Source organism: Dermacentor variabilis, chromosome 1 (genome assembly GCF_050947875.1).
Source record: "Dermacentor variabilis isolate Ectoservices chromosome 1, ASM5094787v1, whole genome shotgun sequence".
NCBI lineage: Eukaryota > Metazoa > Arthropoda > Arachnida > Ixodida > Ixodidae > Dermacentor > Dermacentor variabilis.
Window position 1 is genome coordinate 154,463,561 of NC_134568.1, and position 27,767 is coordinate 154,491,327.

A 27,767-nucleotide genomic window follows, 5' to 3' on the forward strand; every position below is an offset into this window, starting at 1 on the left:
AAACGCAAGCAAGGCAGGTGACGATTATTGTTGTGGGACAAATATACACCCCAAAGGGTGCAAACGTTTTAAGAGTGAAGAGTGCGGGCTCGCAGCATTATAGTAAATGCAGACAAGACAGGTGACATTTATTGTTGTGTGGCAAGATACGACTCAAAGGGTGTAAACATTTCTTAAACTATTGTGTGGCAAATATACACCCCAAAGGGTGTAAGCCTTTTAGAGTGTACTCTAAATAGTTTGCGCCCTTTGGGGTGTATATCTGCCACACAACGATAATCTGCCTTGATGCGTTTCCCTTCTTTAACGCTGCGAGCCCGGTATTTTCCAGCAATGAACGGCATGCACGTTATCAGGAGCCCTTTTGACAAACTCGCTCCTCCTCGTCAACTCTTGCTGTGGGCACTTGACTGACAACGTGAAGGCTGCGCTCGCCTAAGCGAACACGGACCTCGCTGTCATACCAGGCGGCATGACAGGCCAGTTGCAGCCACTTGATGTCTGCACCAACAAACCTATCAAGGATCGTCTGCGGAAATATTACACGGACTGGTTGACTGATGAAGACCACATGCTAACGCAACGGGCCGCATCAAACATGCATCGCTATCGCAGCCGGCGGGCTGGGTCGCTGCAGCGTGGGACTACATCCAAGGTACTTTGATCGTGCGCGCCTTTAAAAAGTGCACCATATCTAATGCGCTTGATGGTACCGATGATAGTGCACTGTTTGAAGGTGACATTGACAAGGAACACAGCGTTGGGTCTAGCAGCTACGACGACGTTGAATGATCTCTGCACGTTCAGATTCAATAAATGCTGTTTGCATTTTGTGAATGCTGTCCTCGCTTTTTTTGTTCGGCCTACATTCGAGGTAATATGTATATATTTTGGGCTTCAGACTTTAGGGGGTCAGCCTAGATTCAAGTAAATACGGTAAATCTAGCGGAGTGGTTTTAATATCCCGAGCACCTGCACAGCTGAACCTTCCAAGGAACAGCCAGCCAGACAAGAAAAATCATTTAGCAGTCACCTATCTACCACTTTGCCCATAAAAATGTGTGCGACTATCCCTTAAGATTTAATTTTATGTCAGTAAATTACGTCCTTAAACAAGGGTTATGTCGATTACCTTGTATTAGGTAACTGCTTCAGCGTGGTACAAGTGATTGACTAGAGAATGCGATGAGGGATATATACTTTTCTTAAAGCAAGGTATGCACAACACAATTCAAATAACTGATAAAGGTAGTCTTTTCCGCTCCTTCTGAACATTTTTCTTGCGTTTTTTCTCCAGGTACTTGTCGAGTCTGCCAGCCTTTTTCAGTAGCTTGAATCTTTCAGCCAGCTCAATTTTTCGTCTTGCAGCTGTGAAGAATAACAGGACGTACTTGTGTATGACAGTCAAAGCATGAGCACACAATAGAAATCTTGCTACAAAGCAAGTGGAGTGCATGAGTTGCAAACACACTTTGTGAACTAAGTATTAATTTCGTTGTAACCAGTGGCATAGCCAGTTATTTAATCCAAGAAGCAGTATGAAACATTGACACAAATTTTAACATTCTAGCAGATTTTATTTAGCTGCACTTTTAGCTGCAAATGCACTTTTAGCAGATAGAATACTTTATAATAGACTGGATTACAATTAGTAGGCAATGATGCTGACAGTGGAATATATAAGGCTGCTAGTGAATATTTAGTTCAGTATAACAATTCAATTGTGCAAAGACCAACTTTCTTCAGATGACCCTCAGTAAAAGAGGTGAAGAAAGTGAAATTAGTGTCCTAGAAATAGTCTACATCATTCACATAGAGCAAAGGTTGGGAAGAATAGAGCACAGGTTGGAAAGAAGGAAAAAAATAATTTTGTTTCACTTTACATTTTTAATGTTAAATGCCATTTTCAAGCAGTTTCCCAAAATACACATAACCTAAATTGCCAAAAACTACAACCAAATTTTGCATGCATATGCAAAAGGTTGTGTAGAAGGCAAGTATCTAGGTCTTATAATTTTCAGCAACATTGCTTCAGTGCATTTTGGGACCGCTCAAGTTAATGAAAATGGCAGTTGAAATTAAAAATGTTTTCTTTAAAAAATAAAGCAAAACAAACTTTTTGGCTTCCTTGCAATCTGTGCTCTATGTGGAACAATGTAGGCTATTTTGTAACACTCTCTTAGTAAAAATGACTAAAGATTTTGATAAACTAAATATGAAAAAGTGGGAGATTAAACTCTATACAATATACAAATTTCTGAGGTGCATCTCCCTGTAACTCTTTAGCTTTTAACTCATTTTCAGTGCTCTTATGTTTTAACATTTTATTTCAAGATGTAGTAGTTGCAACATATCCTATGATACACAAGATTATAGCCTCATCACTGGTGTTTTGAATGGATGTATAGCAGTAATTGCTCAGACAATTTTTGAGAATTTATATGTGAAACTTCAAGTAAGCATCCCAAAGAACATTAATGAAAGGAATAATTTGCCATTTTCAGTTGAAGTACTGAAATATACAAAATATGCACCCGGTTCCTAGTTCCCAATGTTCATTAACAGATCATGCAAAAAAATATTATGAAGATTTATTGGCATAAATATTAGCCATAGTTATGCCCAAGCTATGCAGGAAAGCAGGGGCTTCGAAAATGTGAAAACGGGTAAGTTCTTATTGCAGAGAGAGCATTTGTTTTTCATTTCAGCAGGCCCCTGGTTTGATTTACTGCATTCTTTAGGCTCAAGAAGCAATGGTCAGGGAGCATGCAGAAGCCTCCTCACACTAGGTTATTGCATTTGACAGGCTTTTCTGTGCAAGTAAGACAGTGCAGTGTGCATTCAATTGGCACTGGAGCCTCCACGTGTTTCGTTAAGCTCCTGTACAGTGCTGTACAGTTATGTCAAGTGTTGCACACTATTACACAGTAATGAATAAGAGCACTTGAGCAAGTGGTGTTCAAAATATAAGAGCTTATAGATAGTCAAGCTTTGGTCAAACGTTGGTCTGTAATCAACTGTGTGCTCCTGTGTAGGTGAACACCCTACAAGACGGAAAGGATTGCTTGTAATAACTTGTGCCTGCACTGTCGAAGCCCTGATAGATAAAAGCAACCCACAGGGGTTAAAATAAAGTTGCACTTGATATTAGTCGAATAAAATGATCAAAATAACATGCACTCATGAGCATCTACTATTGTTTGAGACATCGCTAAAATAGCCTATACATCTGATCAGAAAAATGACAGCCCGAGAGAAGCTTCTGTATCTTCGCTGCTGCTGTCATTTAAATATTACGTTGCCTAGTCGACTGAATTGCAAATTTCGAGTCTTTAAATTAAAGACATCAAGGTTTTATTTTTCCGGACTCCCCAATCTTCCAAAAGTTGTCAAATCTGACAAATAATTAAAGTTCACTCATCATTTCAGAGAGTGCATGATGTTGCTGCTAGAAGAATTTCAACGGAAATGTTTAACAATGCGAACAAAAACTGTCGATCAAATTGATTAATTTCCACAGGTACGGTAACAAAAGAGTAAAGTATTTGGCCCTTACTGCAAATACCGTATTTACTCGAATCTAATGTGCACCTTTTTTCCAATAAAACGGGTCCAAAAATTGCATGTGCGTTAGAATCGAGTACGACCCTAAATATGTGTTACTATATTGCCATCGGCATTTGAAAAATGGCCGCCCCGAATGCGCTTCTAGCCTAGCTGCCGTAGATTTCTCTATGTGCATACCTCCATGTTGTACCTGTAACCAGGCGCCGGTGTAACCTACGGTAGTCTACCGCCTGTCTTCGCGTTTTCTGCATTTATTCAAACAGCACGGAAGTGCCAACTGTGAAGACACGCCGAGTCCACCATGATGCAGCATTTAAAAGGAAAGTTATCATGTGCGCGGAGACGGACGGAAATCGGGCCCCCCCCCCACATCACGGGCTTTCGGAGTTCCCGAAACTTGCATGCGGGACTGGCGCAAACAGAGAGTAAAACATCTTTATTAATAATATTTGAATGGCGAGAGCAGTGTGGGAGGAACCCTCAGTCCAGGGTCCCTAAGATGATTCCGGCAATGTTTCGAGCTCGTTGTATCACAGCTCGGAGGACCTCGGGAGGTCCATCGCAGAGGGCATCGTCCCACAGCTCTTTGTTGCGTAGGGGGTAAAGGAGAGTTGGAAAGGGAGGAAAGAGGTTTGCAGTGCACTCAATCGTGACGTGGAAGATTGTGGGCGAGCTGCCACAGCCAGGGCAACGATCTGCATAACAGTGTGGGTAGAATTTATTGAAAGAGACAAGATTTGGAAAAGTTGCAGTTTTTAACTGGCGTAATGCCACTGCTTCCTCCCACGAGAAGGACGGCGGTGGTGCGGCGTGGGTGCGATGAATGCGTGTATGACGACGGAGTATGTCTTTCTAACGGAGCAAGGGATCCCCCCACTCTGAACTAGTCGCCTCACCATGCCGAGTCGCCTGGAGGGAAATTTCTCGGGCAACCGCATGTGCGCGTTCGTTACCCGGCAGCGAGGTATGACCAGGGGTCCAGAGTAAGTGGATTCGGGGAGGTGTGGTTGGTGTATTTTGCAGGATCTGTTTGAGAATCTGGTGCGCCGCTCTCGGGATGCCATGTCCTGATAGGAACGCCCGGCATGCCTGTTGCGAGTCCGTCAGTATACACACTTCCTCAGGAACACGGATGGCGTATCGAATTGCAAGAGCAACACCGAGAATTTCTCCGTAAGCGGCATTTGTTCCGCGCATTGCAGCAGAGTCTCTCAGGGATTCGGTGCCATCCAAAACTACCAAGGTATAGCCCTCTTGAGTGCGTGATGTGTCCGTGTATAAAGTATGTGTTTCCAGGATGTTTGCAAGCATGCGGCCAATGTATCGTACACGGGCTTTGCGCCGCCCTTTGTCATGCTCAGGGTGCATATTACGTGGCAATGGATGGATACTTAGTGCTTGGCGTATCGCTGACGACAAGATCGTTGGCCAGGTTTCAGACTCAAGGGGTGGGACAGAGTATCCTAGCCGTGTGAGAAGATGGCGGCCAGTAGGAGTGAGTAGGAGGCACTGGCGATGGCTGACCCAATGTGCCTCTAGCAGCTTGCCTAGTGTGTTATGTGTCCCTAAGTTAAGGAGACGGTGTGTGGAAGTATAGTTCGGGATGCCATGGGCCAGCTTCGTCGCTTTACGAATCACTGCGTCTATGCGAAGTCGTTGCGCTTGGGTCAACCGCTGAAATGGGAGATGGTATGTAAGGCGGCTGATCACACATGCCTCCACCAAGCGCAGCAGGTCCTCTTCTCGAAGGCCCGAGCGCCTGTTGGAGACCCTCCGGATCATGGCCATTATTTGCTCAATCTGTCTGGATAGAAGGGAAACAGTGTAGTTTGACCTGCCATCCGCTTGGACGTGTAGGCCGAGGATACGAGCACGGTTAACCTGTGGTATCGGTGCGCCATCCACGTGCACAGTGATAGAGGGAGTAGAGGAACGGCTCCGGTGGCGAATGATTATGAGCTACAACTTTTCCGGAGCACATCCTAAGCCGCATTTTCTCGCGTACTCGGAAACTGTATCGACTGCTTGCTGCAGTCAGTCCACTGCAACCGCTGAAATGGGAGATGGTATGTAAGGCGGCTGATCACGCATGCCTCCACCAAGCGCAGCAGGTCCTCTTCTCGAAGGCCCGAGTGCCTGTTGGAGACCCTCCGGATCATGGCCAGAATTTGCTCAATCTGTCTGGATAGAAGGGAAACAGTGTACAGTCGCCGACCGATTTTCCGGACTCCAAAAATTCGGACATGCCCGATTATTCGGTCAGCTTCGCGGCACCGCCATTCTCCCCATAGACCATAATGTATAACAACTGCTGAAAGTTCGGACACCTTGCAACCCCTCGTCTGATTTTTCGGACACTCCTTGAGCCAACTCGATCGAGGGCATCATGCACCGACTCTGACCGGCGCATAGTTCGATTTGCTGAACGCCATTAGCCTCCTTGCTGCCCCACGAAGTGGCGCTACTAGAAATCCCCGCTCATCATCATCATTTCTGCCTGGTTCGATAGAGTGGTCATACAGCAGTTCCGGTTTCAGCTTAGTAAGCCATGTCAAGACAATCCAGCAGCTGATTTCTTTCTTTCACGCACGACGCTGCGAGCAGCACGTTTTTCGTTTGTGCGACTGGTGTCGGCACGGTGGTGTTTGCGTTGTGAGCTGTGCCGAGGTTTCGGTGATCCAACGCGGCGTACGGAAACATCGCGTCAAGTGTCTAATGGCGCCGACAGTGCCAGCGCAGACTGCGCTGGGGAATGCCGGCAAGCGGGTGCTGGGAGGCCTAAGATTTGTCGCCTTCCGAAGTGCTCCCTACTGACGCGGAAAATATTCTGCCGAGACCTGCGCAGTGGTTGCATTGCGATTCCGGACACCGTCTCATTTGACAGTTTCACAAGTGCTGACACTGCTGTACTGACATGCGCAGAACTCGACGACGGCGAGATCGTCAGGTTTCTGCTGCTCTGCCGGACGATGACTCCGAGTCGGAAGATGACGCACCATGTGCTACGCTGCCGTCGCATGCGGAGCGTGCACAAGCAGTGACTGTGCTTTCAGCCGCCTATAGTGACCGTACGACCCTCTCCGAGATTCAGGCTTATCTGATTGCGCGTAAACGGAACAGCGTGCAACGGCGCACTCACGATTTCTTCAAGCCTACTGCCGAGCCCGAATAAGTGCGTGGAAATAAAGGATTTTATTTTTTTTTCTTAATGTGCTTTTTCGGACACCTGTTTATTCGGACATTTCCGCAATCCCCGTGAGGTCCGAATAAACGGTCGGCGACTGTAGTTTGACCTGCCATCCGCTTGGACGTGTACGCCGAGGATACGAGCATGATTAACCTGTGGTATCGGTGTGCCATTCACGTGCACAGTGATAGGGGGAGTAGAGGAACGGCTCCAGGGGCGAATGATTATGAGCTACAACTTTTCCGGAGCACATCTTAAGCCGCATTTTCTCGCGTCTAAGGCGATGAGTGCTCTTGTTTGGGCGGACGACGGAGGTTATGACTTCCTCCCGCAATTGTAAAAGCACATCTTTGGCAGACAGATGAGCCCGATATCCGAATTGAGAGTTAGAAAAGAATGATTTTTCTTCGAGGAAGGGCTGCAGACGCCGCAAGAGTACATGCTCCATGAGCTTACCAATGCAGGATGTTAGGGAGATGGGTCGTAAGTTTTCAACCTTAACAGGCTTGCCCGCTTTGGGGATCAGTGTGATGTTGGTGTGTCGCCATGCGTGGGGAAGCATGCCCTTGCGCCAGCAATCATTGAAGATATGGGTGAGGTGGTTAATATCCGCGTCACTGAGGTTACGAAGGCTGGCGAATCGGATGTGGTCGGCTCCCGGTGCCGTGTGGCGGCGTAGGTTTTGTAGAACCACCCGCACCTCGTCAGATGTGATGTCTGCATCGAGCAATTCGTTCGCCTCACCTACATAAGGATAGTCAGGGTACTGCGGCGGCGGGCCTGTAGGTATGAAATGCTTCTCTAGCTCTCTGAGGAGTGTCGAGACATCGTCCCTGTACTCGTGCATTAGGATGTGCAGCTGTTGAAATGTTTTTCCCTTTGTTGTGGTGGGATCTGTGAGTGAGCGAAGAATCGACCACGTTTCTGCTGTGCTCAATGTGCCTGAGAGGCGATCGCAAAATCCTCGCCAGTTATTCCTCGTAAGGATCTCTGCATACTCCTGAGATTCCCGTGTAATTTGATCTATACGTTTCCTAAGTTTGCGGTTGAGGCGTTGTCGTTTCCATCGTCGTGTCAACCCTCTGCGAGCGTTCCAAAGATGAAGTAAATGCGGGTCTATGTCTGGTGTCTCTGTTGTGGTGCGCAGTGTGCTCGTGGTGGCCTCTAGATCTTGTGCGAGAGAGTCAAGCCAGCGTTCGTACCCTTGGCGCTTAGGTGGGTCCTGGCGACATTCCCTGAATTTCGCCCAATCCGTTATACGCACATTTCGCTCGGGCCTGCGCGCACCCCTTAATGACAAGGTGGTTGCTACAATGTAGTGGTCACTACCAAGCTGCTCCTCTAAAGGCCCGTGCGCAACGACTGGGCCAGTATTGCGCATGAAGGTAAGGTCAGGGCAGGTGTCACGAGATACACTGTTGCCCATCCGAGTGGGGTGCTCTGGGTCGTTAAGCAGTGTGTATCTCATGTTACAGATGGCATTCCATAAGCGGGTCCCTTTAGCCTGCGTTTTAACATAACCCCATGCAGTATGCAGAGCGTTAAAGTCGCCGGCCACCACACAAACTTGTCCAAACCTACCAAATTCTGTAAGTAGGTGCTGAAAACAGTGTGTTCGCGAACGGGGGGAACTGTATGCATTGAGTATAACAGACCCTCGCTACGTTTACCTTGCGTAATTATTTCCAATATTTGGTGAGGAATGTCAATGTTAGTGCTATGCACGCGACATGTAACATGTTTCGAAACTAATGGCGAATTCCATTGGGAGAACAGGAGCACTCAAAAGCACGCTGAAAGTGCTCTTTCCAGGCGCGGCGTGTTTCATTGGTCGAACAGGAGTGGGAGCGCCGTCATCCAGTGGTAGAACAAGAGCAGTTTCGCTGCGCCGAGAGCAGCCGGGAGCAGTCCGCACTGCTCTCGCCTGAAAAGCGGAGTACCGAGGAAGTCACGTGATCCAAACGTCATATCCTCCTCATTTTGCTTCAGCCGGCGAGCGCGGCGGCAATGGCGGCAACCAAGCGTAGGCACTGTTCTGGCCCCAGTGACTTTGACGTCGTTAATATGAACGGGCTTAACGATTCAGCGAGAGATACCAACATTTATAGTACACCTTGCTTCTCTTCGGATGCGTGGGAAACTGTGGCAGCAAAGCGTCTTCGTCTTGCTGAAGTGCTCGAGACGCTCGACGGTGACAGCAGCGACAGCATCTGGAGCTCAACTTCGGATTCGAGTTGTAGTTCTACGGACGACACTAGTAGCGATGACGACTACGAAATGTACGCGGCGATCTCTCAAGAGCTATTTTCGTTGCCGGAGGAAAGACCGAAAGTGGACTCGTACATTGGAAAGACTGCCTCTTCATACTCCGACGAGGAGGTGCGTTGTTCAGCTTCCGAGGGAAGTCAGATCGTTAAAGTGCCCGTTTTTCTTTCTAGTTCAAAAGAAATTTCCGCATCACGCGGCGACTTCCCCTGAATAATAGAAAGCAGGATGCGCTGAGCTTCAGAATCCATTTCGGATAATCTTGCAGGCGGAAACGTTGCGGGATGCGTCGGCGTTGCACAAATGCACGTTTTACGCTGCGGCGAACCGGTGAACGTCCGACGACCACAACACGGTTACACGTGTTTTGCCGCTCTCCCGCAGAGAATGCTGGGACGTCGATTGCTTGTGTCACGTGGTACATTTCTCCTCACACGTCCCCCTCCCACCTGCTCTCCGGATCAACGCCGCATTCCAGTGGCGGGTCGAGTGTTCCTGCTCTCACTGCGCAGCCACCCGACTCCGCACTGCTCGGCTCTCTACTCCTGTTCTCCCAATGGAATTCACCATAAGGCTCCCACAAGAGGAGAGACACCTGAGAGCGTGCTGTAGCCGGATAAAGAAGGGGTGCAATTGACTTCCTGTAAGAGGATGACATCGGGAGGGTTCGTGGATGTGGCGATATACTGCTGTAGGGAACCTCATTTTCGGCGGAATCCCCTACAATTCTACTGCCACATCGCGAGAGGAAGCAGGCGGTCGTGCATAGGGATGCGGACGCCGGGTGCCCACATTTGAAGGTTGCGGCCGAGAGCCTTGGTCGGAAAGCACGCTTTCGTTGTTACCGCTAAGCTCAGGAACTAGCATGCGTGCGAAAGTGCACTCTATACATCATTTCACTTGCTCCGTAATCCCTATTTGAAGGGCCTCCATTTGGCGTTCTATCCTGTCCAGAGCCGTTTGCATACTAGTGCTCATGTCTGCCACCAGCGCGTCCATTTGGTTTTGCAGGCGCTCACAGCGCGCCTCCATGTCACGACATAGGCGGGCTATTTCTATTAGAGGATCGGGATTTGGTAACGAATTGGTAATAGGGGAAGGGGTAGGGAGAGATTTACGGGGCGGAGCGAGCTGTGGGATACCCTCCGCCCGACCTACCTCCCAAGGCGCCTCCATTGCTATTTTCTTCTCCGGGGTCCGCTGCATCCCTGAAGGGACCAGGGTCACCTTGGCTGGGGCGTTGGTCTGAAGGGCCTTCTTGTAGGGTTGTTGGGAAGATTAGGAAGGAGGGCGCTTCTCTGGGAGGCGCACCGATGCTTCGCGGGATCGGGACCGAGACTTGAACTTGCGACGGGATCTCGAACGGGTCTCCGACCGGAATTTTCTGGTCTCCTTCGTTGGGGCGCGCGACGTTCGGGTCTCCGCCATATCTGTGGTAGTGGTCGGGTTGCTGGAGGGTTGGAGTTGACGCTGCTCTTTCTCGAGAGCTTTCCGCACCCAAGCTTTGTTCACTGTCTGCCTAGCACGCCGCGGGCAGTTTGGATCCGCTGTAGGGTGGGTCCCGTCGCAGGATCTGCAGTGTGGGGTGCATGGATGTGACGGGGTGGGGTTGTCAGTCCCGCACGTCGCGCAAATGACCACGTGCGGCGTAGGACAGTAATCAGCCCAATGGCCAAGCTTGTGACATATCTTGCAAACCAGTTGGCGGGGTCGATGGGGGTAGCAGCGGAGTTCTGCACCACAGAAACGCACGTAGCGAGGCACTTTAAGTCCTTCAAATGTTACCAATGCAACGTTGGTTTGACCCATCATTCGTGCTTGAAGTATTTGAGTTCCAGGAGCCACAAGCTCGTCCACTAGCTTGGAAGATGGTGTACCGGGCAAAAGGCCAGGAACAATTCCCTTACATGAGTTGTCTGGGGCCGCAAAATATGTCATGATGGGATAGACCCGCTGACCAAGGTTCAGCTCTCTCACCTTGTACAATGCGTCGGCTACGTGTGACTGGGGTGTGCTGATGATTGCCAAGTTCTGCTGAGGTTGCAGTTGGAATATGATGTCCTGACGATCCTCGGTGGTCAAGCCGGCTGCACTCCATAGAGCACTGGCGAGTTCTGGGCACGTCCACTTATCGAGACAAAGTCCTCCGTGAGGCTGCAGAATTATCTTTTCATCGTGCAAAGGAAGTTGAGGCAGGTTCTGATTCCGAATGCGCTTGCGTACGATAGGCTGGGAGGCGTCCGGAATGCCCAAGATGTTCTCGGAGGGTTGCGTCTTAGCGCGCGTTTGACGGATGCGTCGCTTATGTATGACTGTCTTCCAACAGCCACCTGTGTCGTCGTAAATGTTCGGGGCAGCATCTTCCTCCATCCTTTCCCCGGTCGGAGTGTCCACCTCTCGCTGTTGGGAGGGAAAATTGGCGACGATGGGATCGGCGGCAACTCCCGCGGTATCCACCTCGGGCGTCTTCGTTGTTGTTAAGGAACGCGCGGCGGCGTTCTCCGTCACCGATTGAGTCTTCTGCTCGTTGGAAAATGACGTTGCGGTAGATAAATGCTCCATCGAAACAGAGCGGTGAATTGGCCGAAGGCCCTTTGCATGCCCGTTTAGAACATGGGCCTTGGAAGAGCTGGTCGCTTGGCGCTCTTGGTTCATGGTGTAGAAAACACGCCAAGGCAGCTATGGCCTCGGCAGGGGCAGCCGCGTTGGAACTGCTTCAGAGCTGTAGAGGCGCGGGGAGCGGCAACAAAATCCCGGGAAGAAAAGGCGGTCGGTGGGAAACGGCGAGAAAGCCGCTTCCCATATGACTCCCGGCGAAAACGGCCCGGGCAAGGGCGGTCAAGGGCGGTCGGTGAAGGTCGCATAGTCTCGGTGGTTGCGGAGCGCGCCGACAACACGTCCGCTCACTTCGGCCGACCGATTGGAACTCGCGCAAACAGAAGAATATTTTCGCCAGCAAAGCAACAAGGAAGGGCTTCAGTGGATTGAAGCAGGGCCGATTCATCGAAATAGAAGTGCTGCTTGCGGAATACGTGCAAGAGCAGCGAGCGGCACAGCGGCCTGTGATGACCGATCTGCTCAGAGTACGGGCGATGCAGTTAGCCCTACAGAAGGGGCTAAGGTGGAGTGACTTCAAAGTGAGTAGATGCTGGCTATCAAATTTTATGAAAAGAAAAGGCTTTTCTCTTCTAAAACAGACATGGATAGGCCAGAAATTGCCCGAAGAATATGAAGAGAAATTGCACAGTTTTGAGCGGTACGTTTTGATGTTGCGCCATTAGAAACGGCTACCACTTCAGACAGATTGGAAATGCCAATCAGACACTGCTCTACTTTGACATGCCTGCCACCACAACCATTGAAAAGAAAGGGGCAACGCAAGTGCACATTTTGTCTTCCAGCCACGAAAAAACTAGTCACCGCAATGCTTTGTTGCACTGCAGATGGGCACAAGCTGCCCCCGTATCTTATCTTCAGATGGGAGATGCTCCCGAAAGGAATCGTGTTTCCGAGTGGCGTGACTATGCGCACAAATGAAAAAGGTTGGATGACCACGGACTTGGTCGCTGACTGGATTGATAACGTTTGGCGGAAGAGACCCGGCGGCAGTTTGGGTCTGCGTGAGATGCTTGTGCTCGACACATTCAGGTGCGACCTTGACCAGCGCATCAAGGACGAGCTGGCTGCATGCAACACCGACCTTGTCGTGACACCCGGTGACATGACATCACAGCTCCAGCCGCTCGATGTTTGTTTGAACAAGCCAGTCATCATCATCATCAGCCTGGTTATGCCCACTGCAGGGCAAAGGCCTCTCCCATACTTCTCCAACTACCCCGGTCATGTCCTAATTGTGGCCATGTTGTCCCTGCAAACTTCTTAATATCATCCGCCCACCTAACTTTCTGCCGCACTCTGCTACGTTTCCCTTCCCTTGGAATCCATTCCTTAACTCTTAATGACCATCGGTTATCTTCCCTCCTCATTACGTGTCCTGCCCATGCCCCCCCCCCCCATTTCTTTTTCTTGATTTCAACTAAGATATCATTACCTCGTGTTTGTTCCCTCACCCAATCTGCTCCTTTCTTATCCCTTAACGTTACACCTATCATTCTTCTTTTCATAGCTCGTTGCGTCGTCCTCAAATTAAGTAGAACCCTTTTCGTAAGCCTCCAGGTTTCTGCCCCATACGTGAGTACTGGTAAGACACAGCTGTTACACACTTTTCTCTTGAGGGCTAATGGCAACCTGCTGTTCATGATCTGAGAATGCCTGCCAAACGCACCCCAGCCCATTCTTATTCTTCAGATTATTTCAGTTTCATGATCCGGATCCGCAGTCACTACCTGTCCTAAGTAGATGTATTCCCTTACCACTTCCAGTGCCTCACTACCTATTGTAAACTGCTGTTCTCTTCCGAGACTGTTAAACATTAGTTTAGTTTTCTGCAGATTAATTTTTAGACCCACCCTTCGGCTTTGCCTCTCCAGGTCAGTGAGCATGCATTGCAGTTGGTCCCGAGTTACTAAGCAAGGCAATATCATCAGCGAAGTTAATAAGGTATTCTCCATTAACTGTTATCCCCAATTTTTCCCAATCCAGGTCTCTGAATACCTCCTGTAAACATGCTGTGAATAGCATTGGAGAGATCGTATCTCCCTGCCTGACGCCTTTCTTTATTGGGATTTTGTTGCTTTCTTTATGGAGGACTACGGTGGCTGTGGAGCCACTATAGATATCTTTCAGTATTTTTAAATACAGCTCGTCTACACCCCGATTCCGCAATGTCTCCATGACTGCTGAGGTTTCGACTGAATCAAACGCTTTCTTGTAATCAATGAAAGCTATATATAAAGGTTGGTTATATTCCGCACATTTTTCTATCACCTGATTGATAGTGTGAATATGGTCTATTGTTGAGTAGCCTTTACGGAATCCTGCCTGGTCCTTTGGTTGATGGAAGTCTAAGGTGTTCCTGATTCTATTTGCAATTACCTTAGTAAATACTTTGTAGGCAACGGACAGTAAACTGATCGGTCTATAATTTTTCAAGTCTTTGGTGTCCCCTTTCTTATGGATTAGGATTATGTTAGCGTTTTTCCAAGATTCCGGTATGCTTGAAGTCATGAGGCATTGCGTATACAGGGTGGCCAGTTTCTCTAGAACAAACAAAACAAGCCAGTGAAAGATATAATTTGGGTGCTCTACACAGAATAGCTTGTCAGTAACTGCCAGGAATTCACGCTCGCCAATAATATGAAGCGTGCCTTGCTGCAGGACTTTGCTGGATGGGTGAAAGATGCATGGTGCACGATCCCGTCTGCCATGGTCAACAAGGCCTTTAAAAAGTGTGAGATTTCGAATACGGTGGACGGAACCAAGGATGAAATGCTTTGGTGTGTTGATAGCAATAAGGAGTTGTCTGACAGTCACGACGAGTGATATCTATTGCCCAACGTGACTCGTACCGGCGCAGTGAAAATTTTGGCGGCAAGATACGCCGCTTCCATTTGTGTTTTTATTCATCCCAACTTTAGTGCATTGGGAATAAATCTGTTTTTTCCAAATGAGACAAAATAGTATTTCTATATGAAAACACGAGGCACGCGGTATTGCACTTTTTTTTTTCATGGAAAACGGGTGCACGTTACAATCGAGGTTTTCATTTGGGGGGGTCACGGAAAACGGGTGCCCGTTACAATCAAGGGCGTGTTAGAATCGAGTAAATACAGTAATACTAATGGAATGACAAAGAATCTTGTTTTTCTGTTCTGTGCTATTAGTACTTTGTTGCATCCACTCAACTACTCTGATATTTTGCACAAATGTACAAAACTGAAATCAGATGAAAATGCTTAGACTACATTTCCTGAAGTACAGTCAGAAACCTGACATGCTACTAGAATGTACTGCATGCCCCCGACTCACTGTATACATGGTGGGCATGCAGTATGTGGCAAACAACAGGTTTCTCAGCAAGGATCCCAGTGCAATAGTGCTTTCATAGAACTTGTACTTTGCTAGCTTGATATGTGGTACTTGAGGTATGTGAGCATGCTGTTTACTGTATTGTAATACTTAATTCATTTTTTTCTCAGTGGATGCTTAGGGCATGTGACAACAGCAAGTTTCAAGATGTTTGCACTTGTCAAGCACTAAAGCACAAGACCATATAAATGGCACTGAGATGTCAAGCACTAAAGCACAAGACCATATAAATATCTATTAATAAGCAGCATACAAGCTGTAAATATCAAATCATTTTTGCTTTTCAAATCAATTTTTTTAACTTTTTGTTATATGGACATTATAGCAAACCATTCCCTATCCAAAAAGAAAACCGAAATAGCTCAGTGCACATCTGATTATTAGAGGTATGAGGGGCAACCATTATTAAGTTGTCCCCAATATTTCATCGTTTACTGTCCCTTAAAGACCCTTTTCAGGGCATTACATAAAGGGGGGGGGCGGCAAAGTCATCAATAAACACTATGGTCATCATTATACAATGGTTAACTTACTTATACAATGGTAAACAAAACTTAGTAAACATGCTAGAAGGCGGTGGGCAAAAAAATAAAATAGAAAAAGAAAGAACAGTAGAACTGCTAGCACAACCGACTGCACAACCGGCAGTATAACAGGGCAGTACAAAAGGTTAGACGCTAGAGTAGCAGTGCAGTGGTGGTAGGTTAAGGGTTTAAAAAACATGACAACAGGTGCCTAAATTTATCTGAGCTACTTTCATTTGCTATGTCCTCGGGTAGCACATTCCATAGTTCAATAGCAGTAGGCAAGAAAGATTTCTTGATGGCATTAGAAGTACCATGCAAGCATTGTAGACTCGGGTTATTGAACAGATGGTGAGAAGTGCAATTAAGTGGAAGTAGAAGAGTGTTCCTAAGGTGTGAAAAGTTATATAATACAGTTTGTGGAAAAGGGAAAGTTGTGAAATCTTTCTATGAAGTGTTAGACTAGGGATGCTGAGGGATGATTTAATGCCATCTATACTTATCTGCCAGTCATAGCTTGATGTGATAAAATGTACCGTGCGATTCTGCATTGATTTGAGTGAGTGAATAAGGGAGGTCTAGTGAGGATTCCAAATTGCAAAGGCAAACTCAAGTTTAGTGCGAATGAACGTTTCATAGGCGAGCTTGCGTACAGGAACAGGAGATTGAAAAATCGATCTTTGGAGGAGGTCAAGTGATTTAGAACAGTTGTTTATAAGAGTCATTATTTGTGCAGACCACGTAAGTTGTTTAGTGATTGTAACGCCAAGATAACGGTAAGAGTCAACTTGAGTGAGGGCTGTAGAATTAAGAGAGTACTGATGGTTAATGACTTTCCGCTTGCGAGTTACACACATGTACTTGTATTTAGAAACGTTGAGGGACATGAGCCAAAGAGCACCGTCTGACATCTCAGTATGCTAGCTAATACATTATTTGAATACAAGCTCCAAAATATGCAGCAGCACAGGAAGAAACATATCAGTTCTCTTGAGTTCATCTTTTAACAACAAAGCACAGCAGAATTAACCCTTTCAGGGTCAATGACAAATATAAAGTGCCTCTGTATGTTTAAAAAGTGCGCCAATTTCCTAACTTTTTCTTTTCCGTCATGTGCTGCCACTATGTGGGAATACAGGGAATTTTTTTCGTGTGCCTCCCTCTCTTGGTTTTCATTGCATCATTTGTTTTAGAGCTAGTTTGCTCTGGCGCATCTATATACCACCTGCGCATTGGCGCGCGGGCGGGTGGGCGGCGGTTTGGGTTTTGTTCCACAGGTGGTTTCGGCTTATTGCACTTGCAAAACTGATGGCTATTACGTTACTAATTGCTCAAAGGGCGATCATTTGTTTCTCACTCGTTTAGTGCTCACAGGGGTGCACATAGGAAGGATGCCACCGTGCATGCGTTTCCGTTTCTCTTCTCTCTCTTTTTATTTTTATTTGTTTGGAGACTCGCGAAAACTAATTGCCTCTGGTTGGCGATAAGATGTAGGTTACTGAAGTTTGTCACACATTTTGCTTTTTTTTGACGGGCACACTACCACACAAGTTTTCTTGAGTGCGCGCACCTACGCAGTTTGATTACACTATGGACGTACATATTAGTGTAAGAGCAGGAACATTTTAGACTTGCAAAATATTCTCATGTGTGCATTCTCAAAACTTTTCTCGTGTGTGCATTTTCAAAGCCTTGAACTATGTGTATAACAATGCATCAAAGTTTTAATTCTTATAAGTTTATTTCCTTTTTTTATTATTGTTGTTATTTATGAATGAAAAGTACATATATACCAACACAAAATATTTTTTTCTCATTTTACAGTCACTCTAGAAAAATTACAGAAATTATTTTTAGAAATTGCTCCCTAAGAATAATTGGAATCTGCAATAAAAAGAAATCTACCCTGGATGGTCACATATGGCGAAAAAAATCGACCCTGAAAGGGCTCATTTGGATGAAAAGTGCTGCCTAAACATTGTAGGCAGTTTCTGATTATGCAGTCCTATGAGGAAATTGACTCAAAAGACATTAAGACACTACTTACTTCTGTTCAGGAACATTGGATTGCTTTCACGGTTGTCAGCGAGGAACTGACTGTACTGGTCATCAAGGCGAGCCTTCAAACTTTTCATCTTTTCAGTGGCTTCTTGATTTTCCTACAAGAAAATTATAATTTATACTTATATTCACTGCAAGAGCAAGTCTAGATAAAAGGAGAACACCAGGATTAAACATTTAGCACAGCATGCTGCATATGGCAGTCACAATCGAGATGAAATATGCCTAGCTATCTATTAAGTCTGATGTATCGCCTATTTATGTATTACACAAAACAGCCACCTTTCCTGGTTTTGCTACCACGGTACCAGGCATGCAATCACATCTCATGCACGGAGGATCTGCAATGTTCACGTGAATCTGCCAGAGTGGGATTTTATTCTCTGTTGCTGCTTGTTCAGTTTCACAATCCATACACCAGGTTTTGAGTACTGAGAATGATATAACTTTCAAAAGGATGCCCTTAAACTCTCGAGAGTGGTCCTGCATACAATGCACGGGACCAATGTTAATGTGAAACATTCTTTACCTCTTACCAAACATTTCACATTAGGTAGTTTCCTCTCTCACCTCGTGTGGGGCCTCTTTAATAGAAAAACTGGCCCTGGTGATCAGATGGTGGGATTAGAACGAGTGTTCCTTTTTGCAACAGCCTAATGCTCTACCCATTAGGTCACAAATGCATGCTGTTGCCCTGCCACTGTCATCACACACACAATTGTTCACCCAACACAAACATGTTGCACTATCTAGTAAAACTATGCAGAACTCCAAATGGGACTAGATGGCCAGCTACCATTACAACGTGACTTGCATAATGTTGATTCCCAAAGCGTGAAGATCTGGACACACACACACACACACACACACACACACACACACACACACACACACACACACACACACACACACACACACACACACACACAATGACAGGCCATTCGAGTGAACTGACCATCTTGCATAATTTTTGTTACAAAAATTATGTCAAAATTTCAACATGCAAGAAAATGCCTAAATATTGAGCTCACAAAAAATAATAATAATAATAATGGTAACACAAATGATGCGATGAGCTAGACAGAATACAAACCATCTTCTGTAGAAGTCGTTTCAAAGTCATGCGCTGTTGGGGATTCTTTTCTTGTCGAACCATCTTGGCTAGCTTCTGCCTCTCCTCTGCTCGTATATCATTTACAAATGAGTAGCTTTCCCTGAAGTCTCTCTCACTGAAATTTCCTGACATAGCATTAAACCGTGGGTCCTGTTGAACCTGGATAAAGACAGAAAAATGCCCACAGGCAATGTCATATCAGCAACCTAGAGTGTTTGTTTGTGTTATTAGGTATTGGCGTTCCAGAAGCACAATTTCAGCTTTGTTTAGATCTACGAGGCAAGAGTACAATACAAAAAGTTTGTAAGATTTTATAATTCACAGTAGCACGGGTATCACTTGTTATAATGATCATGCCTCCAGCAGCCCACAATGCAACTGTTAGCTGCAGTATCACCTTGAGCTTCTCCCACAAAGTGAACTACCATCATTGTAAAGGACTATTCACTCATGTACATCGCACTGTAATATGAAGCTTTATAAGCAACACATATGTGAAGTAGCATGAGGAGCGGAGTTGTTTAAAGAAGTGAAAAGGGGCTAATTTATGAAATGGCAAAGCAGCCCGTTCAAGAACACGGCCTCGGGTCCCTCCAGCAACTGCCACATGCATGAATGCATTGTGCAGCATCATCAGATTACAGCAGTACTTCTGCACACATGCAATCTCCAGCCTACTGAACAAAAATATTATATATGCAAGTTCTTATTTTCATCAGTTAAATGTGCAGGAAAGTAATCATAACCAGTTGCATCCCAATTTGATTGCCTTTCTGTACAATTGAGAACAGAACTGCACAAAAAAAAATATATGTCACAGTGAAAGTGACAAAGAGATTTGGATTCCTGGAATTCCACATATGCAAAGCAAGATAACAAAAACAATGCGGATGTTTTAATGCATGTTTACAACAAATGAGTATAATGTAATTGACTATATTAAACAGAAAAATGTTTTGCAAATTTTTCGTTCTAGTGCAACTGGAGTTGCACATGAACTACAGAAATCTAGCTGGACAATTATATTACCATAACTATACATGTCATTTCATAGTAATGTCATCACTATAAAAGCATTAAAACTCCAATCTGCAACTTTAGTATCATGTTAACAGAACTGGGGTCACTGCAGAAAGCATTAAGCATTAAGTTCAAGCTAACCTTTACACTTCCTATAACTTGCAACTCCAATCGAGAAGCTTTACCCCGAGTATGCATACCAGAGCTCAAAAAGGCCCTGAACATTTTTTTAACATGGTAAATAAATGAGAAAATGCAGTCATGAACATGTGAAGCAAATATTACTCACTTGTGCACAGCAATAAACACACATAAACTCTAAAGCTTTCTCACGCTTTCCTGTGGCTTTTTAAATGCCTGCAGTGTTTCAGTGCCCCAGGTTGCCCAATGGAGACACCATCTATGACTACTGGCCGGATTTCTGATTACATCCAATAAATTATTTTGAAAATGAAAAAAAAAACTATAAAAGAAAAAGAAAGAGAGAATTGTAAGGAACACTATCATTCTTCATAGTTACCTTTATACGAGGGTATCACAAGAAGCCAACGAACACCGAAACCAAGGACAACATAGGACAACTTCGCATTTCGGTTTGGTTCCCACCTGCGGCAAGTAATTCCCATTGATTTATCGTTTCATTATTTCATTTATTAAGCACGAGTAATTTCCCCTATGTTGTCCTTGGTGTCAGTGTTTGTTGGCTTCTTGGGATATGACTAATAAAATCGGGCCCCTCAGTTAATCCCCTTTCTTCTTGTTTATACGAGGGTGGATCAAATATAAATGAGATTATTTTCTTAGAGTGCATTCTATCAATTGGCGCACACTACCACTTAGGGTGTGTTATACCTCTGTCACACGAGCACGCAAAAACTCTTTTACGTAAGCAGTCTTTTACCAACTTGAAAGACTTTTGAATTACTTAAAATGCTGTTGGCGAAATGCGAAGGCTATGGGATCGTTGCCCACCTGCGGCAAGTTGTTTTTTCATCCACTTTCATATTCCATTAATTTATTGTTTTTTTATTTCATTTACTAAGCACAAGTAATTTCCCCTATGTTGTCTTTGGTGTCAGTGTTTGTTGGCTTCTTATGATATGACTAATAAAATCGGGCCCCTCAGTTAACCCGCTTTCTTCTCGTTTATTACATGACGAGGGTCTCGAATCTGGCAACGTTGATGCCTTCAAATAGCATGTGTGGGTTTATTGACCGATTGCCTTCACCCAAAAAGATCACGTTCTCGTGACGCCTGCGGCAGAAAGGATGTTCCACATCCGTCGCCAAGGTCTGAGTGGTGGCGCTGGCTAACACTCCCAGAGTTCTACTAGCAAACATAAATACCCAAGAAAGTGGATGGGAAAACCACCGTGGTAGCTCAACTGGTAGAGCATCGCATGCGAAATGCGAAGGTTGTGGGATCGTTCCCCACCTGCAGCAAGTTTTTCATCCACTTTCATATTCCATTAATTTATCGTTTCTTTATTTCATTTACTAAGCACAAGTAATTTTCCCTATGTTGTCCTTGGTGTCAGTGTTTGTTGGCGTCTTATGATATGACTAATAAAAATCAGGCCCCTCAGTTAACCCACTTCCTTCTCGCTTTTTAATGAAGAGACAAACGGCACCAACAATCTCTTTTTAGTGTTTCCTTCTGGACACGCTACCGAAAGCGTGGTGCTGGCGTTCGAAACAAAATCGGGCAAATTAAAGTGATCTATGTCAAAATATAAGTGAAAAGTTGTGGTATTACACATTTTTCAAATAAGTTTAACAATACCAGATTAAGAAACATTATAGCAAAGATTTACTCTTGTACTTTAAAGAGTGTTTGCAGGACTAGCGAAGTGCACAAGTTTGTCTGGAAACATTGGGCTTTTTTTATCATGTTGGCTCGATTATTGGCACGATTGTTCTTGTCTGCGCAACGTGCGTCTGTAAGCGTGATCATTTGACATCCGCGACCCGTTCGACCTGCTTACGAGAGTATAGAAGAAAATGAGCATTACTGGGTTTACTGCACCTTCTGCGAGACATAAAATATTTTTTTGCGATGAGCCTACGCGACAGAAAAATATGCACTCGCTTATTTTTTAAAATATATAATAATTGCTGGCACCAACTATGTTCAAGGCTACTCCTTTTTGGCCATAAATGAGATAGACAAACTCCATTTCCAGAAAAGACCGCTCCTGAAAAAGTGATCGCTCCCTGTTGTGTGTCTGTGGGCAAAACTCCTTTTCGGGAGAAGGCTTTTTGTTCAAAAGACTTTTGAGTGCCCGTGTGACAGGGGTATTAGGTATGCGAGTCAGGAGTCACATGAGCAGTTGGCCAGTCTCGTTACACTCCTTCAGTAGTCCGTCATAGTATGTCTTAAGAAAATGGTACGCCCATCGATGGTGCAACATATTATAAAGTTTCTTGCTTGTGAGGGTGTAAAACTGACCGCGAATTGGTGGCACAACCCAAGGATCAAGCACTGTCAAGGCCACATGTGATTCCATGGCATAAGAAATTCATAGAAGGCCATGAAGAGGCTGAAGATGAGAAACATGATCATCAATCAAGGACGAGTAAGACTCTGCTGTGAGCTGGCAAACTGCTTGAAACAGTTCTTTGGTTCCACCAAAATTGCATATTGGTTCTTGCATGGTCACTGCACCATTAATGGTGCATATTACTGTGAGCTTCTGAGGGAGATTAAACTTGCTTATCAACACAAAAGGCATGATCAATCAATACATAAAGTGATTCTTCTCCATTAGAACATCAGACTGCACACTGCAGCTGTCACATGCACAAAATTAAGCAAAATAAGTTGGACATCACTGGAACACTCTTCTTATAGTTTTGACTTATTGCCTTATGACTTTCATCTCTTTGGGTCGCTCAAGTAAGCTCTGGTAGACCAATGATTTGATGGCAACAATGCAGTGGAGAAATATGAGTGCAACTGGCTGCCAACACAACCCACTTCTGTTCATGACAGGGTTACAAAGCTACCATTTTGCACAAGAAAATATATATCTGAATTAGGAGGTTATGTAGAGAAATGATGTATACTTATTTCTTACTACAAATAAGCTGCCAGAAGCTTTGTTGAACCAGCTTTTATTACGCAGAAATTTGACTACAGTAAAGCTTCGTTATAACAAAGTTGAAGTGGGAGCCTAAATTAATTTGTTATATCCATTACTGTTCTTCGCTGCAATACATGCCAAATGGGGTGCAAAACTTTAAACATGCATTGAAAAAGAGTTTTGCAGTCTACAGTTCACTACAGAGCCACGTATGTGATGGGATTGTAACAAAACAGTGAAAAAAATCTTCAGCGTACACAACACGACTTCTTAGCACCTGAACCAACTGCCTTCGCGATAGCTGCCTCCTGTTCCAATGTGATGGTCTTTCGTTTCTGCTTTCCACTTGGCTTGTCATAGTGTTGTGAAACCAATGAAATGGCAAGGTGGTCGAAGAAAACAGTTCACACGCTACAATGCGAACGAAGTCTGTCGTGGTCAAGCAGCATGTGGCACACAACACTGTGTGTCAACTACAGAGCTGATCCAGGCTTATACGCCATTCTCACATGGTTCTGCTATGTGAATGAGGTGGCCAACCAAACTCGCTGAGGCCAACTCATGGGCCCTTTAAACTAAGTTTTTTCTTGGCATGAAAACAAGCGCTGTGAGCTTTCTGGAAGGGTATTTTAACAGTCCACGTTCACTTAATATTTGTGTTTAGTACACCTTTAACGCAACCAAGACAGCATAAGTGCAGAATCAGCAACGCAATATTAATGTTTACGATCTGAAAGCTAGTAAATATTTAAATTACAGCTGAAAATACACAGTCATACTGTGCCAAAAGTTCCCTAAAATATTACTTAGATACTCTTGCTGTATTGACTCAAATATTTTACAATTTTTCATTTTCATATAGTTTAGGGCAAAACAAATAAAAGAAAAAGAATTCCAAGCCCCAGCGATGGCTCCCTCTGTATAACAAATACAGATCTCAAAGGCTATGCTTTTGCTGGCTGCATGTGGCAGAAACGATTGCAGGAGCCAGAAAAATGTCAAACGTCAGGTTTTGATAGGTGGCGTCCAAAACCTGGCATCTGCTGTTGTTGCGACTATATAGAACAGAGTGGCTGTTCACCGCATATTTAAAGAACAAAGGAAGAAACAGTCAACATATTAAATAACCAATCACCAAATTTTAGTATTTTTTCACTTATGCTGTCACGTATTTCAAATTCTAAGTTTGGCACGTCTGAGAGAGGCACTGTTTTCACCCACGATGTTTTTTTTTTTAATAGAAGCAAGGACTTATACTAACGACAAAAATAACTAAAGTAAAATATTTTCAGTTGTGAGCACAAAATATGTCATGTACATTTTTCCCCTCTTCTTTATACTTTTTTTCATCACATCAGGCTGTATAATTCAGCTATGCATTGTACACTTAAATTTTGTGGTCTAATTCTCATCAACTTACACTTCTTCAAGTATTCTTCCTGGTGGAATATTGCACCTGAACCAATAAAACATGAATTTTCAGTTTTAAAAACTAAAATACCTCGGATGTCTCAGCAACCTTTACTCAACAATGAAGTTTTGACTGCCCTATAAAGAGATAAATTGATTGCTCAACATTAAATACCATATGTACTCGTGTAATGGCCGCAGGCTTTTTCCAGAGATCTGGGGTGAAAATTGGGGGTGCCGTACACAGAGAAAAAGCTTCTTTTCGTAAATATTTCCGGTGGTACTTGCCTTTACTGAACTACAGTACTCTCTTGTACTGGCTCTGGCTATTCTTGACTATTCCTGTAGCATGTCACCTGCCGGCTGGAATAAATGGTGACGCCCCACAGACCAACGACGACAGCCTCTCGGAGGCAGCAGCTAAATCTCCGAGGCCGAGTTTTTGCTACACCAAAACTGAGGCACCAAAAACTTGGCACGGCTGCCTTGTTTTGCCACCAATTACGCACACAAAAAGAAGCTTTGGTATTTTCACACCGCACAATAGATAACACTGCCAACCTTTTTAAAACTCAAGGGTGCATCTTATACAGACATAATTTTTAAATACATTTTGGGGGGATTTTTCTTAGAAAGTTTTGGGTGCAGCTTTTACATGGGTGCGGCCATTACACGAGTATATAGGGCAACAGCATTTTACGTACCCAGGTCACCATTAGGATAAGGGGTTTATAAAATTCAATAAATTCACCAAAGCACTGGCAACCTGAAAGGCATTCACATGGTTGTCCTTGTCTAGTGGATAATTTGTATGGACAACTGTGCTCCTGTAGCTCCCGAACAGAAATTTTAAGGCGGCCCCTCTTCAGTGCATTCAAGCTGAAATCTCATTAGGGGCTGTGTGTCCACATCCCTGTCGGGTTTTTAATGCAGCTTTCAAAGCAGCAAATGATGACAGCTAGTGAAAGTTGGTTGAAGAGCTCTTGATACTAAATTATTTTCATATGGTAACAAATAAGCTCATGGCCGAGATATGTGCCCTGCATACAAAAGCACACACACAAGCATACACACACAGAGGAAGATGCGTATCAGCTGAATATCTTAGAGCTGTAAAAATCGGAAAACTTCAACACTTAAGGCTGCTCTGAACTTGGAATACAAGTTCGACAATGCTCACTAAGGATGGCCAATGTTCACTCAATACTGAGACTGCATATTAACAAGGCTAAAGTAAATGGTCATCCAAAGGCTTTATTCATTTTTCACTCTGTTCACTGTGGATAACGAGTTCTATTTAATGAGGCATAAGTGCAGTGCAAAAGTTTGGTCCCCATGCAAGGGGTTCAAATTCAACTAGTCCACAATAACAGAATGTAGTAGTGCGACATGCTCACCCTTCTTTTGGCTTGGAATACTTCCCTGTATACAGGTACCTGTCGTTTGGCAGACATTTCTCGGGGGCTGAGAAGAAAAAAAGAATGCACACTTGTCATAGCAAGACCTGTGAACTGGGTGCATAAACCAGTGCTCCAGATTCACACCAGCCCTTTTGACACTGCACACAGGACAATCACCTGCATACAAAGAATGTTCCAAGGTGATTCTGTGGAATGCTTTGTCAGATGCACACTATGCGGAAAAATAAAAAAATAAAAAATAAAACTAGCTTCCTGTATTATGCCATACTTGAACGACCATTCTGTACTTATAATAAAGCACATACAATGCTTAGTCATATATAAAACAAACGTTCTAGCACTTGTGCATTAGGCACAGTACTGAGGTCACTCACCGGTTTTTATTGTCTCGCGAGAAATGCAGTTTTGACTTTCTGCGGTCCAAGCCGAAAACGGCCTCTTTATACCTGCACAGACGCATACAAAGAGATGATGTGTGGATACCACCAGCATCACACATACACGAGTGTTTTGTTAATGGAAAAAAAGTTTATTATTTCTGCTAGAAAAAAGAATTTTCAGCCTACGTGCATGAACTAGCAGGCCTCAGCAGGCAGAATATTTGACTGCTCTGCAGTAGTACTCAGTCAACAAGGAAAAAAGAAGAGATACTCATGTACAGCAGAACCCACGACCCATGTCCCTTCTGTTTTTCTTGTGCACCAACTCCATTAGTCAATTTCCTATCTTTCATACAGCCACATGAAGACGAAACAATTTTTGTAGTTGTTTCCACTTAATTTTATTGCTTTTTATAAGACCAATAAAATGAACTCTCTAATATCCCGAGGACCTTTCATACAAATAATGAAGATAGCTTTATGCCAACGGCTTGCACATTTCAATTCATAAAAGATATGCAGATCCCACACACTGTGGTAATCAATGTAAGCGAAGCTTTCTGTGCTGTTTGCGTTCATTGACCGTATTTGGCAGTGATGTTGACAGCACACGACAGTCGCGATGTTAAATGTTGCCTTACCTGCACAACTTGTGTTTGTCCACGCAGTACACAGAACACAGGGAGACGTGTCATTCATTCACACATTACTGAAGAAGGTCCAAATAAGCAATGCTTTTTGACGACGCATTATCTTTCTCTTGTGTCATGTTAGGCGAGTGAGGGGTAAGGTTAATCACCCGTTTCCTGACTGCGTCGGTAAGGGATCCGATTGTACCCATTCCCTGCCTCCGCACTCTCTACTCCCTCCAACATTTTCCCCAGTTCCTCCCTGGTCTGTCATTGCTGTTGCGCGTGAGCACGGAGGCAAGCGCGACAGCTCTTGCAATGCTTTTGCGGGGGTCACGCCCAATTGCGGCGTCTAGAGGGCATTGTGCCTCGCTCTACCGAAGCGTCGTTGACGTCGCCTATCTCATCTCCCGCACCCCTACCGTGAGCTCTCAACCACCCCAGCACGTCGTGCGAGGCAGCATCATAGCAACTGGAAAAGTCGAAGAGGAAAAGAAAGTTTCGCTTTAAAAGGAAAGAACAACGCATTGGAGTAGTTTCAGAATTGTTCGCGTTTGAATTTACGCCGATAGTAGATACCGTACTTACATCTTCAAACCAATTTTCTCTTTCAGAGACTGAAGCTCCTCGAAAGACATAGCTGTGAGGTCTGGAATACATAAAGCGACTTGCGTTAGCCAGGGTCATCTCATGCTTAGCTGTATACTTACCATTTCTGATTTCCACCTGGTAAATTACAAATGAAGCTATATGTTAGTATTTACTTCATTCAAAACAAAAAGAACAGCGAATAAGCTTTGCACACAAACGCTTCTTACATACCTCGCTTTTATCCTCCAGATCCAATTCATCTCCAGAAGACGAACATGTGCTATCTGCTGCGTCACCCATTCTTCCTTTGCAAAGACAACACCTATGCTATAAGCGGTTCCCGCGAATTATAATATACATACGAGTTTATTATCACTCTAAGGTAAAATAGGACCACGAGCGAACACGCACTTCCCTTCTCTAAGTTTGTATAGGTGTTCTGTGTGCACGCACTTAGCGCCACCTTGGGGCAATTAGCGTCGCATCCAAGAGGTGGCGCCACAGAACACCTATATAAGAGGGGGTGT

At 44.8% G+C, this 27,767-nt stretch overlaps 1 protein-coding gene across 1 annotated transcript; it reads right to left on the reverse strand.

The window, feature by feature from the left end:
* Positions 1 to 1,181: 1,181 nt before the first annotated feature.
* LOC142586968 (ribosomal RNA processing protein 36 homolog) lies at positions 1,182 to 27,767 on the reverse strand. The gene is made up of 8 exons (XM_075697841.1): positions 27,472 to 27,767; positions 27,360 to 27,375; positions 27,238 to 27,298; positions 26,015 to 26,086; positions 25,617 to 25,683; positions 18,686 to 18,865; positions 17,579 to 17,690; positions 1,182 to 1,368 (listed from the first exon to the last, which is right to left on the reverse strand). Exons 1-8 carry the CDS (start codon positions 27,538 to 27,540, stop codon positions 1,232 to 1,234), a joined length of 714 nt encoding a protein of 237 aa, XP_075553956.1. The 5' UTR covers positions 27,541 to 27,767; the 3' UTR covers positions 1,182 to 1,231.

What these genes read in the sequence shown, in the direction of transcription:
- LOC142586968 (XM_075697841.1), bottom strand. Translation starts at nt 27,540, where the DNA reads ATGGGTGACGCAGCAGATAGCACATGTTCGTCTTCTGGAGATGAATTG. An exon ending in TCGCGAGACAATAAAAACCG is followed by an intron (nt 25,684 to 26,014) that starts GTGAGTGACCTC and finishes TTTTCTTCTCAG; the next exon opens with CCCCCGAGAAATGTCTGCCA. An exon ending in TCCAATGTTCCTGAACAGAA is followed by an intron (nt 1,369 to 17,578) that starts GTAAGTAGTGTC and finishes TATTCTTCACAG; the next exon opens with CTGCAAGACGAAAAATTGAG.